General features: G+C 37.1%; 2 protein-coding genes across 2 annotated transcripts; both read left to right on the top strand.

Moving 5' to 3' along the window:
- Window positions 1–6,382: 6,382 nt before the first annotated feature.
- On the top strand, window positions 6,383–8,713 carry LOC125210421 (indole-3-acetic acid-amido synthetase GH3.6). The gene is made up of 3 exons (XM_048109979.1): window positions 6,383–6,752; window positions 6,906–7,834; window positions 7,896–8,713. The coding sequence occupies exons 1-3, from the start codon at window positions 6,430–6,432 to the stop codon at window positions 8,486–8,488; spliced, it is 1,845 nt and encodes a 614-aa protein (XP_047965936.1). The 5' UTR covers window positions 6,383–6,429; the 3' UTR covers window positions 8,489–8,713.
- A 1,734-nt stretch (window positions 8,714–10,447) lies between these two features.
- LOC125209562 lies at window positions 10,448–11,422 on the top strand. Its single transcript, XM_048109160.1, has one exon. It carries the CDS (start codon window positions 10,448–10,450, stop codon window positions 11,420–11,422), a length of 975 nt encoding a protein of 324 aa, XP_047965117.1.
- The last annotated feature ends 3,749 nt before the right edge of the window (window positions 11,423–15,171 follow it).

Here is a 15,171-nt window from a genome sequence, read left to right as displayed (position 1 = left end):
TTGATATTAATGAAAAAGAATTGTATACGTCCGTGTCTTTTATTATTTCATCAACTACAAATATTGTAGTTCGTTGAACAGGTCAACGGATGTAAAACTAATTACAATTAGTGTACAAAATAAAATATCTTCTATAGTTCACTTCTAAATCTAAAATAAGGTTTGTGCCCCAATCCAATAGCCTTGAATTAATATAATCAATGCAATCCATCATGTGTGTGTGTGAAAGAAAAAGTGACAGTTGATAGCAATTCCTGTGGTATCATAATTCAAAGCAAAAGAGTGCATGTGATGAAAGAGAATAGTACTCCTAATATCAATTAAATTGATTTTGGAACTTAATAGCCATGAATTGAAGTCTAAGCACGTACTTTTATTGATTAATCATAGGTGTGACCAGAATGTCACATTTTAGGCAGGATCCCCCCCTTTCCGATACCCGATTATTTTACACTAATTCATTTTTTAATCATTTTTATATTAGATTAATCACTGGCAATATCTAACTTTGTTATACCAGAACGGAAACACAAATTAGGGACCACATAATTTGGTCTCTTGACTTAATTATTTATGTTTGTTTAAATAATAAATTAATTTGGCCAATCGATTTATCCCATTTATCTGTGTGCCAAAGGTTGCTTAAGGTTGTCCAAATTAATATTTACAATTCTCACAAAATCCACCTTTTTTCCTTCCTGGCAGGACCAAATCTTGTGTGAACGTGTGATAACCAAGACTTTGTTACGATTTTTGTTTTTAATTTGGCTATTGTTCTCCCATTTCGTATACGGACAATTCAATCCTATTAAGATAAAAACCTACAACGAGTTACGTATAAGTATTACTCCATCGTTCCTCTGTAATTGAGTCGTGTTTTTTTTGGGTTGTTTCATTGTAGCTGAGACATATTTTGGGCAAAAAATAACTTATTTATTCTTTCTTATTTTTCTCTATCTTATTCTCTCTTTTATCTCTCTGCATTTTTCCTTTCTTCCTTTATTCTCTCTTCATAACTCACTTTTAACATATTCTTTTTTAAATCTCGCGATGAAAATAACCGCATCAACTACAGATGGGTGGAGGGAGTACTTTGTATTGCTAGTCAGCGATTCATTTATGTTTGTGGAGTTTCTATGTCATCTGCTAAATGAGTAAATGTGTTTCAAGTGTTTACTTTTATTATCAAAACTAAGGATATTCACAGGCGGATCTAATGAGTATTCCGTAATGCTGATTAGTAGATGTCTTGAAGGATGCGGCAATCGCTCCATATAGAGATCAAACGCCTATTTATTTAGTTAAAGATGGAGTCGATGATAATTTTTCAGTTTGGCTATTGTTCTTCCATTTCGTATAGGAGTACATGTGATGCATGTGTAACTACTCATTTTAATTGTTAAATTTATAATTTAATATTTTAAACCGTAATTTTGTTCAAGTTTAAAAAGATAAGAAGAACATAAAAGAATAATAGTAATAGATAAATATGCTCTACACTACAAGTTATTCAAATAAACTTATGGACACGACTTACAATAATTAAACCTGGATAACAAATGACATATTTGCAAATAATTATGAAAGATAACATTGAATATAGTAACTGGCCTGCAGAATGGGGACAGTTCAAGCTATAATACATATGGGACCAAATATTTAGAAGGAAGTATGAATTGAAAGAACATGGAGACTATAACTTAGGGATCGATGTAAGTATTATTAGAACAATTGTTTAGGAGCTGTAATAATTTGATATATATAATATATACGCTCCCTATGAATGTGTGAAAGGTCTGTTGAAGAGTGAGACCCAAGAAGACTAAAAAGGTTGACTGAAATGAAGAATATGATCGGTTATTGGGTGAGGGGAGGACGGTGCTCGAGGACTCGTAGTAGGCAAAAAGCATTCACATCATTGATTTCATCAATATATTGTGTGTGATCAAATACATAAATTTATCAATCTTATTGTGTTGATATTTAAATTTATATGTTATATTGATGTAATTATGTCTTTGTGTTGATAACTTCAATACACAGAATTGAAAGTTATTAGTTTTTACTGTAAATTAGTTAGCACATTAACGCAACTCATAGTCTAGTATATATATATATATATATATAGGAGTATTATTTTGCCTCCACATTCCTCCTTAATATTTGACCCAAGGTTGCATAATTCCATCGTATCATCATCACATTTAGAGATATTAATCGGATCAATCTAGTGGATTTCGGTTTGACTCTACACGTGTTATTGGTGATTAGGTACAGGCAAATCTAATTGTGATTTTATCGTATTAGAAAATTGTCAAATCTAACCCTAAACATTAATGATTTGGGATAGCTAGCCCACTGGGCTAATCAGAGCTAAAAATAAAATTAACATAAATACATTAAGAAAATCAACCAAGAAATAGAAGGCGGAGTAATACATTTAATTATGATCATTTTAAAATATATAAATATATACTTACTCAAACATGATTAAATACTAATTTAAGATTTGTATATAAAAACATATTTTGAAAAATTTTAAGTTCTGCTTTAGAAGTCAAAATATTTCTTAGAGTGAATTTATATTTATAAATTCATTTATGTTTTATTATATTAATACAATTATAATATATTTATATTAAATATAAATAAAAAAGTTAATATACGTATAGTTGTTTATTTTATAAAAATTATCAATGAAGTGTCGAATTAATTGTTAAACAAGATGTAATAATGTATAGTTGCACCTCTCCAACTTAGGGCCAATCCATCGAATTCCATGTTAGCCATACTTGGATTGATCCTCTAAATTTAGCAAGTTATTCGAATCAATCTATAGGTTTCAGATTATACTGACCTTCTTAATCATATCACTATTCCAACAACGAGTATACATATAAAAATTTAATTTATATGATATATTAGTATTAAATAAATTTTTATCATGATTTCTCTCAATGTATTCACTAAATATCCCTTTCCAAATTCTCAAAATAATCTTATATACTTATGTCTTAGATAAGTTTTCGTTGAAATTTAGAGAGACATATAATAGAGACTGAACTTTATATATACACTCACACATAAATACATTAAATAATAAATGGTGGGAGGAAGAAAGCAAGAGCAGAATAAAGTGGAAGTGGAGAAATTCAAGGGTCAAAGATTTGAGAGAGTGTAGTTGTCTTCCACATAGGACGCAGGTAAGTATAGTAATAACATATCGACATTCCCAGAATTCCTTTTTTTTCAGTTTCAGCACCAAGCACTAAGCGCCCCACTTGCCTCCATTTCTGCACATTTTTTAATCTCTAAAAAGTCGCTAAATTAATTAATTTTATATGTATATATTGAGGTTAGATTTCAATTTTTCCACATTAAATGTATAGTGATTGAAAAGTCGCATTTTTTACGTAAAAACCGTAGAATTTTTATCTAATTGAAATTAGACAAATTTAAACACAGTTGTTTAGTCATTTTCTAGTGAAATGCCATATAATCCAAACTTGTTATTTTTGGTGATTACGTATCCTATGATTAAGTTAAGAATAGCTATATAAAATTCATGTAACAGACAGGCTGACAAGCCTCTTATATTTATTTTTGTTGTATACTTCATTAATTATTAATTTTCACATTTTAGGGAACATTAGTGGAAACCAAATTTTATTGAGTTGAATTTAGTGAAAGGGTACGACTTTCAACTCTACCACGCCATGTATCTGAATAACTATTGTTGCAGAGAGAGAGAAAGTGGAGTGATAACTATTCACAACCGTTATTAAAGATTTCATTTTCTTACCTCCAAAGTTTAATTGCGTAAAATAATCGTAGCTTCCTCTAGGGTTTGTAACAACAATAAGATATTTCCAAATTCCGGATTTAAACGCAAAAAAACTTGTCTTAAAATAATTGTACATTGAATAATAAATCTAGAATTTTATAGACAAAATAACTAAATCTCTCTCTTTCTTGATGGATCGGTCTTTTGGAATTATATCAGCTCTTCTTCATGTATTAGTATCGCTTTTATTTATATGCTCGACGAGTTAGAGTGGTGGGCCGGAGAATGACTCAGTCATGGCCAACATGGTTGTAACCAACTAGGAACTTCAAGAGCCTACTTAGAGTGATGATCTGCGATAGGAGCCTACTATAATAAACGAGGATGTTGATCTTAAATCCTCAGAAAAGTTACAAATTACAATATTGCCACTTTTTTCATCAAATAAGTGATTAACACGTGTCTCATTGAGTTCTAATCACATGTGGTGCATTCCATTTTCCGATGAAAAAATGATGTGAATTTACCTAAAAACTACCCCCTTCGTCCCAGATTTGTAGTAACATTTTGCCATAAAAGTCTGTTCCACATTTGGAGTAACATTTAGAATTTACCATATTTGCACATAAAATTTTAACCCATTATTCACTAAAATTACACTCAAATGCCATTATCTACATTAAAATAAATCAAAACAAAAATAACAAACCAAAAAGTCAAAAAGGGACCCACCAACTCACTTAATTTATTACACACTCCATCATCTCACTTCATTTATTACACACTCCATCATCTCACTCCACCAACATACTTCATTTATTACACACTCCACCTCTCACTTTAGTAATTACACACTCCACCAATTCCTTAAAACCCGTGCCATAACTAAATGTTACTACAAATGTGGGACGGAGAGAGTAATAGACAATAGCTCGAAAGATTTAAAAGAAATGTTCTGTTATTATTTGCTATGAACTGAGTACGAAAGTCCTATGGACTATGGTTAACAAGTGGCACTGCATTGAAGTTTTGGATATGAATCGTGATATTATGCGAATTTGCTATGAACTGAGTATGAGAGTCTTTTGGAGAAAAAACACAATGGCGAAACTACCATTAATTGGCGGAGAAGCTGCCATTGACGAGATCTCTTCCGTGTGCACTTCGTGTATAATAATAAGCACATCTTCTTTGTTGAAGTGGCTAGAAAGAGTGGATTTGTTACATGTTGCAGTTGCATCAAGATAATAGAAATTAGAAAAAGTCAAGTCATCATCAAGAACAATGTCATCATCCGAATCACCGTGCTCCTCATTTTGTTAAAGGGTAAAGGTGTGTAGACAAAGAATGGTTAATAAATGCAAAAACACTATACAAAGTAAATAAATGAATTGGAAATTTTATTCCATTCACATTCTAGATCTATCATATCGAAATTTGAAATAGGATTACTTTTCATGTAACTTTGGCTGCACGTGTGAATATTTCAAAAACTGAATTAGTTCAATTTGATGGAACTGAAATGCGTTGTCACATGCATGTTTGTCAGCGGCAGTTAGCATGGTGCACTGCCAATTTGGGGCTATACAAAATCACAATTCTATACGACGACTGCAACCTTAATCATGTGTCTTTTGATTTAATTTTTAAAACCTTTATCTATATCACATTAAACGACATAAAACCAATAATCATCTTTGACTCATCAGTTTTTTTCTGTGAAACACGATGCTGAAATAGAAGAAAATGATGCACGAAAACAGGTGTGTAGCGTTGAATTAAACGGTGAATGAAGAAACAGAAACGGGTGGAGAGAAGCTCCTATTCGTACACGTGTTAGATGGGTGATGTGGGCGCCAGCTGTCAAAACGCAGGAGTAGTGTAAAGCCGTTACAACTGAAGTAAAAAAATAATGGAGTAAGAAGTTTTTTTTTTTTAACCAAATGTGTATTGAATTCATTTTTGGCGGAATCCGACTAATCCCTCGATTGCGTTTGCGGATTAAGGCTGAAAGTTTCCGGAAGGTGTTGGGGTTTGAACCCGTTACCTACATTCACCACAGCTCCGTGCTGCCAACTGCGTTGCGATCTGTTGGTATAAGAAGCCGGTTTTATGGTAACCGGGAAACGAAGCTGCTGCCTTGTGAAGAAACACCCGCAGTACAAGCACGCATGTTATATGTGCGGGATTACTGGGTATTGCCGGTCAACTCAGCCTCATCTTCATCTACCCCTTTCCTCACAACCATTGCATTCCACCAAATTTCACTTGTCTTTTTACTCTATACATATAATCTATTTTGTGTATGAATAATTATAAACAACAAAAAACACATACATATATAGAAAAAGATGAGTTGGTGGGAAGGTAGTAAATGGGCAGAATGCAAATTATATGAACCATTAAATTTGAGCGTGTGAGTGAGTGATATCTGAAAAACAAATTGCCACAAAGTCCTATCCATATTCACAATCAAGCCATCCATCCATTTTGCTTCTTTGCACTTTTGAACGCAACAATGTGGGCCCCATTTCCTCCCCATCCCCCTCTATATAACCTCCCTCTCCCACCCCAACCTCAGACTCACACACACACACACACACACACACTCCATCACAAACTACATTAACTCATACATACATACCATGCCTGAGGCACCCGATCAGAACCCGATGATGTCCGGCTTCAGCGTTGCCGAGAACAACAAGAAGAAGCTGGACTTCATCGAGGATGTAACCTCCAACCCCGACCAAATTCAGCAGCAAGTCCTTTCCGAAATCCTCTCCCGAAATGCCAACGTCGAGTACCTCATGAGGCACGGCCTCAACGGCCACACTGATCGTGATACTTTCAAGAAAACCTTGCCCGTCATCTCCTACGAGGACATTCTCCCCGACATCACCCGTATCGCCAACGGCGACACCTCCCCCATTCTCTGCTCCCGCCCCATCTCCGAGTTCCTCACTAGGTAACCCAAATCACCTCACTTTTCTCTTGTTTAATTTCCACTTTTTTCTGTTTCAAAAAGAGAAATCAGATTGGACCACACTGATAACAACAGCTCTGCTCCCTACTTTATGATGATTCTTGCATGTGATTCAATTGTCTTTGTTGGATGCAGCTCTGGAACATCTGCCGGGGAGAGGAAAATGATGCCAACGATCGAGGAGGAGCTCGGTCGGAGATCGCTTCTGTATAGCCTGCTGATGCCGGTGATGAGCCAGTTCGTCCCGGGGCTAGACAAGGGGAAGGGGATGTATTTCTTATTCATAAAATGCGAGAGCAAGACCCCGGGCGGCCTCCCCGCCCGTCCGGTTTTAACGAGCTACTACAAGAGCTCCCACTTCATGGACCGGCCTTACGATCCCTATACGAACTACACCAGCCCGAACGAGGCCATTCTCTGCCCGGACTCCTACCAGAGCATGTACTCCCAAATGCTCTGCGGCCTCTGCCAGCACAACGAGGTCCTCCGCGTTGGCGCGGTCTTCGCCTCCGGCTTCATCCGCGCCATCCGCTTCCTGGAGAAGCACTGGGCCCTCCTCTGCCACGACATCCGCACGGGGACCCTCAACTCCCTCATCACGGATCAGGGAGTGAGGGAGGCCGTGATGCGGATCCTCAAACCCGACCCGAAGCTGGCCGAGTTTGTGGAGTCCGAGTGTAAAAAAGGGTCGTGGCAGGGAATCATCACCCGCCTCTGGCCTAACACGAAATACGTGGACGTTATCGTGACGGGGACCATGTCGCAGTACATTCCGACCCTGGATTACTACAGCAATGGTTTGCCCCTTGTCTGTACAATGTATGCCTCTTCGGAATGCTACTTTGGTGTCAATCTCAATCCTCTCTGCAAGCCCAGTGATGTCTCTTACACCCTCATCCCCACCATGGCCTATTTCGAGTTCCTCCCCGTCCACCGCAACGACAGCCTCTCCAACTCCATCGCTGTCCCCGTCTCCCTCAACGAGAAGGAGCAGCACGAGCTCGTTGATCTCGCCCATGTCAAGCATGGCCAAGAATACGAGCTTGTCGTCACAACTTATGCAGGTAGTGCGATCAGTGGCTAACTATGTCAACAGCCTATGTTCTGATTGAGTTCATCATGCAGGTCTGTACCGGTACAGAGTGGGTGACGTGCTGCGCGTGGCCGGGTTCAAGAACAAGGCGCCGCAGTTCAACTTCATCTGCAGGAAGAACGTGGTGCTGAGCATAGACTCGGACAAGACCGACGAGGTGGAGCTGCAGGCCGCGGTGATGAGCGCGGTCGGCCACCTGGAGCCGTTCGGGGCATCACTGACCGAGTACACAAGCTACGCGGACACAAGCAGCATCCCAGGGCACTACGTGCTATACTGGGAGCTGAGTCACAACAGGTCGATCCCGATCCCACCATCAGTGTTCGAGGACTGCTGCCTAACAGTCGAGGAGTCGCTGAACTCGGTGTACAGGCAGCACCGCGCGTACGAGGCCATAGGCCCGCTCGAGATCAGGATTGTCCAAGGAGGGACGTTCGACAAGCTCATGGACTACGCCATCAGCCTCGGCGCGTCGATCAATCAGTACAAGACGCCGCGATGCGTCAAGTTCGCGCCCATCGTCGAGCTTCTCAACTCGAGGATGGAATCCTCCTTCTTCAGCCCAAAGTGCCCCAAATTCACCGCCGCAGCGGCGCCGCACAGCCAATGGAGCACGGATAATTGAGTTGAGCGCCTCTCTACTGTTTAATTTTGTCATCATCATCATCATCATCATCATTTGTAGAGATGTACAACTTAATATTATGCTATTTAGGTTAACCAATCATTTTTCATCCTTTTCAATCTCCTTGTTACCATTTTAACCGCTGTTTTATTATGGTAGAATCTTCCGCCATGTAAAAATGAAAAAACAGATCCTTTTTCAAGGAATGTTTTCTTCTTCATCATCTATGGGGATTAATTTGTTTTCTTCCTTCCCACTCAACTCAATCAGACACTAGGCATATCATACTAGTATAGAAAGTAAATAAAATCTATATAATTAATTAGTTCAAATACCACCATATTTGGGAAAGTAAGCCTACTTTATGCCTTCTTTAATTCAATGTAGAGTAAAGCCAACTTTATTATTACCTTTCCAATATAAACAAATTAGAATAATCCTTCCGCTTACTATCCAAAAATTAGCTGTTGAGCTTAATAGAACTCTATCCGTCCTCTATTACTCTAAGTCGTATCTCATTTTTGGATTGTTATATTGTAGCTGAGTCATTTCATTTTTTGGTGTCTCTTACTTTAATATCTCCTAATCTGTTTACTTTTCTACTTTATTATTCATTTAAATTTCATACCGAAAAGAAACGTCCATACTGTATAAAATGACGTAGGGAGTAGTAATTATAGCATTTAAAAGTAATGAGTTTCCACTTTATCTCTATTTCCGCAAACAGAACAGATAAGGGGAGAGGGAAACAGCAACACAAAGCTAGGGGCCCATGTGATTGACTGAATAAAAGTGTTCATTTCTTATTTTAGAGTCTAATCTTTATTTTCTAGTACAAAAATGTTAAAAGACTGTTTGCGTACTTGTAGTTGTACTCAAATTTGTTGGGATTAGGTATCGTAATTAGTTTGGTCAAAATAGGTTTATTAAATTATTGTTATTTTGAATTAGCTTAAAGAATTATTTAAATCAATGAATTTTAATTAAATTTAGTAAGTCAGAATAAGATTTGAAACAAAATAATAAATCACGATATTTATGTATTCAAAATCATCCCACCAAACAAATATTATATAATCAGTAATCTCATCAAAACCAATGCGCGTACGGGTCACCTTATTCAAAGTAATAAACTTAATCGTGGGAAAATTTCATCAAGAGACAATTATGAAAAATAAAAACTCGTGATTACATATTTCGTATATATTAAACTTTATGAGTTTGATTAGAATTTGATCAAAGTTAATGATTTATTTATGTAGCTAATTGTGACTTCAATTAAAACTCAATGTGAGTTAAAGAAAGGGCGAAACAACATATAGGCATGACTTTAACAAAATTGATGATACAAGTTTGACTATCCAAGTATAGGAAATTGATCCCAAAAATTTGCAACACTAGGAAACTTAGAGGACTCGCAATGCAGACCACGCGTGCATTTTGATAGAGTGTATGCTAACATGGCGGCCAGTGCTGCGGGGGGCTGATCGGCGGGTGTCCTTGTGGTGAAGAGTGTCTTGATCAAATTATTTGTATGGACTTTATTATATATAAATAAATTTATCTATATATAATTGTAATAAAATGATAACTCAAATCTTCTATAAGGAGTAACTAAGAGCATCAATAACGCAAGCGGGCCGGGCCGCAAATTGCGAGTCCCGGCCCGAGAACAGCGTTGGAGCACCGTGCGTCCCGGCCCGGGACGGTCCCGAGGACGCAGTTGCGTCCCGGGGCCGCTCCCGAGTCACGTCCCGGCCGGCGTTATGCGTGCCCGTGCCGCAGCGGATGCGGCCCGTCCCGGCGTTAATTGCGTTCGGGCCGGGCCGCAAGTCACCACGAAATTTCAATTTTTTTTTTTGTTTTTCTATTTATACACTATATTTGCTCATTTTTTATAACTCTTCCACACAAACTCTCACTCTCAATCCTCTAGCATTTCAAGACTTTTTGAGTTCTATGGATTGGTTTAACAACGACCAACGCCAGATGGACGATTTCGTGAACTCCCAGAACTGGCAAGTGCCGCCGACACCCGATCCAGATGCAACGCCTAGTCCCGGGCTGCCTACCAATGTGGACATGAAATCGCCAGTTAGCACTGATGAGTACAATATCAGCGATATGGAGCCAGCTCCACGGAGGGGCAAGGGCAAGGTTGCCGATGAGGATGGGCTGAAGAAGTACAGTCCGCAGGAGACAATGTGGCTGACCAAGAACTATGTCGACGTCTCCGAGGACGCTGTGATCGGCAACCAGCAAAGCGGCAAAGTGTTCTGGCAGCGGATTGCGGATAAGTACAACGCTGGTCGACCCGAAGGCTCGTTCGAGCGTACCTACGTGAAGCTACGCAAGCATTGGGGTCGGGTGCAGAAGGAGATTAACAAGTGGAATGGCAAGTGGACTAATGTAGTCCGGATGTGGTCGAGCGGGCACAGCGAGATGGACCTTGTGGACAAGGCCAAGGAAGATTACTTCGCTGACGGGAAGAAGCACTTCAAGTACTTTGACGTTTGGAAGCTTGTCGAGAAGAGCCCGAAGTACACTGGTGGGGCTGAAGCGGCGTCGAAGAGAACCAAAGTCGCCGCCGGACACTACACTTCGAGCGAAGGAGGTCCGCCAATCGACCTCAACGTGATAGACGATGACTTCTTCCTCTCATCTCCTGGTATTGAAAGCCGTCCGATGGACACAAAGGCGGCAAAGAGGAAAGCAAAGGGGAAGGCAACTGCGAGCTACTCCGCTATGCCGCCGCCGCCACCCAATCCTTCCTTGGACAAGATATCAGACTCTATGTCGGATATGAGTATTACGTTGCGGATGGGCCAGCTGACGGAGTTGACATCGAGGGATACCTCGAGAATGTTGGAGTACGAGCTCGAATTGCACCGTGAGATGATCGAATACCTTCGCGCACAAATGAAGAAAAAGTAGTTCTTTTTTCTAGGATTTGTAATTTTCTTTTTTCTAGGTTTGGTAATTTTCTTTCCCTAGTATTGGTAATTTTTTTTTCTAGGATTTGTAATTTTCTTTTCCTATTTTCTGACTGAATAATGAATTTTCCCGGTTTTAATTGTTCAACGTATTCTATTTTACGATTAAAATATGTTGTGAAATGAATAGTTGTGGCCTGAGTTGTGGCCCGAGGTGTTAATGGAGTTGTGGCCTGCGGTGTTAATGGAGTTGTGGCCTGTAACCCCTAATTTGAGGGAATGATGATGTGGAGGGGACTTGCGGCCCAAATCCGGGCCAGGGTTAAGGATGCTCTAATAATTGAACGGCGTACTCTTGTGATTAAGTGGCTAAAATGAATTTCTCTTTTTCTTTTAATTTTTAAATGAAAATGGCAAATTTTGACATCTGACTTATGTGGTCGCGACGGTTATTCCTTTCATATTAACTTTGAATATCAATTTCTCTCTACTAAAGTAATTGAAAATTTGAATTTCTCATAGCTTTTTAATTTAAATAACTTTTTTGTGATGATTCTAACAAAATACCAATCACATAGTATTATACCAAAGACTGAAAATACGATTATTGTAACATAGACACATTGATATTGTTTTTGTGTGATAATAATATCGTGTGTCTTAACAAAATGATACTATGTTCAGTACAAAAATTATGTTGCTCAGTAGAGAATACTCCATTTGCTAGACTGTTGGGACGACATGAGTTTTAATGCATAATTTGTAAAGTAATAAGACAGATAGAAAGAAAAATAATTGGAGTATTATTAATGGAGAATGGGGCACACTTCCTTAAAAAAAGTTACCAATAATAAAAATGAATTATTTTTATAAGACGGACTAAAATGACAAAAGTCTCTTTTTTATAGGACGGAGGGAGTATGATACTAATTTTGATGTAAAATGATTTCAATATAAGTAACATGCCATTGCTTAACAGTATAAAATAATACTTCGGTACAAAATAATATTGAATGCAAATAAGAACGATTAGAGGTGGGGGAATTATACCAAAATATCGGAATACCAAACTTACCGTACCGAAAAAATACCTCGAATGAATTGGGCGTTAATGGTAACTGTATTAGATATCCTATACTGCGGTACATCAAATCTTCGATATACCAGTATATACCGACATACCGAATCGTCGATATATACAGACGCTGGTGTACCGGTATATCGATTGAATGATATGCTTTTAAGTTATAGAATGATACTATCCAGCCCAAGAATGATATGTTTTCGGGATGAATCTGACTCATCCTATTTATTGGTCCAAATTGAGTTATATGTTTCTAGATTATTTTAAGCGGCTTGTTAGGTTAATGCATCCCATACAAACCACGTTAACTCATGAAGACAACATCAAAGCTAACATTAGGCCTTGCATTATTAGTCTATTTCACGTATTTATCTTTACATTCGCTTTTTTTGTTATAAGTAATTATCACCACTCACATAATAATTGAATTCAAATTACTTGTATCCTAATTAAGTTTTTTATTCGTCACACATAATAGTAAAAGAATTTTATGTATCAAGTATATTTGTATTCTACGATTCAGTGGTATAACGATTTGTAAGTTGTCGCACATGGTCTCCAATATATGGCAGAAATACCATATCAGTGATATCAAAACCTCAAAATATTATTTTGAAAACAAAGTAGAAAAGGTAAGGATATTTTGTCCCATCATCCATATCAATCTAGCAATTCAATATCACATTTTCAGTTGAACTGAAGCGTAAAAATATTTCTCTATTTTTATTCCAATTAAGTAAAACAAGTTTTGCGTTGATTTAGTTAAATAGGAGACAGGGACTTGAGGGAAAAAACAGTACTACCATAATCAATTAGAGAAAATGATGATTTTTTCAGAAATTGTTCCCCTGTTTGCCTCTGCAGAAAGTTGCAACAGAAAACAAAAACTTTTTCTTTTTCCAGAAAAAGAAAAAGATATTGATTGCTGAATCTGCGCAAATTAGAGGCTACATAGCGTTTGTTTGGGTGTAGAAATGAAATTTCAACATTAATTTACATAGTTTTTTTTTTCATTTAGAGCATCTCCAATGGGTCGGCTAGAGACCGGCTAGCCGATTCGCGGCGCTAGCCGATCGGCTAGCCGAACCATTGGAGGCGGCCAGCGGGAAATCGGCTAAAATTTCGGCGTGGGCTGGCCGATGCGCAGGCCGGCATTGTGGCGTGCCGATCGGCCAGTACTATTTTTTAATTTTTTTTAATTCTTTTTTTTAATTTTTTTAATTCTTTTTTAATTTTTGAAAAACTATATAAACGCGATTTTCTCTATCTCTAAATTTCTGTACTAACATTGCAAGGCATACTAATATTTGTTAATGTATTTTTTTAATAAATTAGTGAGGAGTAGAGTGGGGTGGTGGCTCGTGTGTGGAAGCCCAGATTTTTTTTATTATGTAATTTTTTTTATTTAAATAAAGTTAATGAATTTTTCCGTATATGTCTCGTAAATTTAATTCGGTAATTTAATCGTAATTTTAATTCCGTAAATGTAGTATATTTTGAATTATTTTTATTGCGGCTGGCCTATGGCTAACCTAAATCTGATGTGACAGGTGAATTTTTGGTGCTGCTGATATGGCAGGGAGAGAGAGTGGCTGGCCTATAACTGGCCTATTTGCATTGGAGATACTCTTACGTTTTGCATCACGCTTATTATTGGTAGTTTGATTTGCTTTATTCCTTTATTCTTTTTCCTAGTTGTACGAATACGCAATTGAATGCAATATAAATTTAATTTTTATTTTGCAATGTGAACATTTTTTAAAGAAAAAACTAATCTTTCGTTGTCTAACTTAACTTGCCTTCATATGATCGATATACCAACCAAATCTTAGTAGGAGTATGAGTTAATGATCAATGTTTTAATCAATGTTTTAAAATCTGGACGGCAAGCAGTATGATGCAGTAATAGAAGATAAGATTTAAAAGCTAAGCAAATTATATTTTAAGTTTTATTTATTTCCTTGTTAATAAAATTAGTAGATGAAAAAATATTAGGAGTAATTGTTTTTCCTTCTATAAATTAGGTTTTCCTATTTTGCTCATTTTCCTTTTAGTTATTTTCCTTTTAGTTTTAGTTTCCATAATTTTAAGAGTTTCCTTTGACTATATAAAGGTCTCATTGTTGAACTTAAAATACTGACTTTTGATTATTAATTTTACATTGAGTTTTATACTCTGAAGTTCTCAATTAGTCTGAGTTCTTTATTTACCAGTTCAGTCATTCTCCATACGTTTCTGCGTCATAAATACACTTGAATTATTAGTTAAAGTAAATAAATTATTTATCAATATTGTGTTAGAGTTTGTATACTAGTGTATTTTGAATGCGCGTATATGTAATAAATTATTTACCCATTTGTGACTATATTTATGAGAATGAGTATTTTGTTTCAATGTGTTATGCTTATGTATTTATGAAGTATGTTTAATATTTTAGTGTATAGGATATGCAAAATGAGTGTAAGACTTTTGCATAGTAGACAAGTTGTGAGTTGCGTTCACAGTAGGTAACTTGTCAGTTCTTGTAAAACGAAAATTGTTTCACAACCTAGATACTTTGACCATCTATCGTAAAAGGTTGCGACGCCAGTCCTAATATTTCCTCACCTTAGGAAATGATGACATCAGTGTGGTATAACACTGAATGGATCTAACGGTGAGATAAG

This window comes from Salvia hispanica, chromosome 3 (genome assembly GCF_023119035.1).
Source record: "Salvia hispanica cultivar TCC Black 2014 chromosome 3, UniMelb_Shisp_WGS_1.0, whole genome shotgun sequence".
NCBI lineage: Eukaryota > Viridiplantae > Streptophyta > Magnoliopsida > Lamiales > Lamiaceae > Salvia > Salvia hispanica.
Note: the sequence above shows the minus strand (reverse complement) of the source record. Positions and strands in the feature narration are given on the sequence as shown.

What these genes read in the sequence shown, in the direction of transcription:
- LOC125209562 (XM_048109160.1), top strand. Translation starts at nt 10,448, where the DNA reads ATGGATTGGTTTAACAACGACCAACGCCAGATGGACGATTTCGTGAAC.
- LOC125210421 (XM_048109979.1), top strand. Translation starts at nt 6,430, where the DNA reads ATGCCTGAGGCACCCGATCAGAACCCGATGATGTCCGGCTTCAGCGTT. An exon ending in ATCTCCGAGTTCCTCACTAG is followed by an intron (nt 6,753 to 6,905) that starts GTAACCCAAATC and finishes TGTTGGATGCAG; the next exon opens with CTCTGGAACATCTGCCGGGG. An exon ending in TGTCGTCACAACTTATGCAG is followed by an intron (nt 7,835 to 7,895) that starts GTAGTGCGATCA and finishes TTCATCATGCAG; the next exon opens with GTCTGTACCGGTACAGAGTG.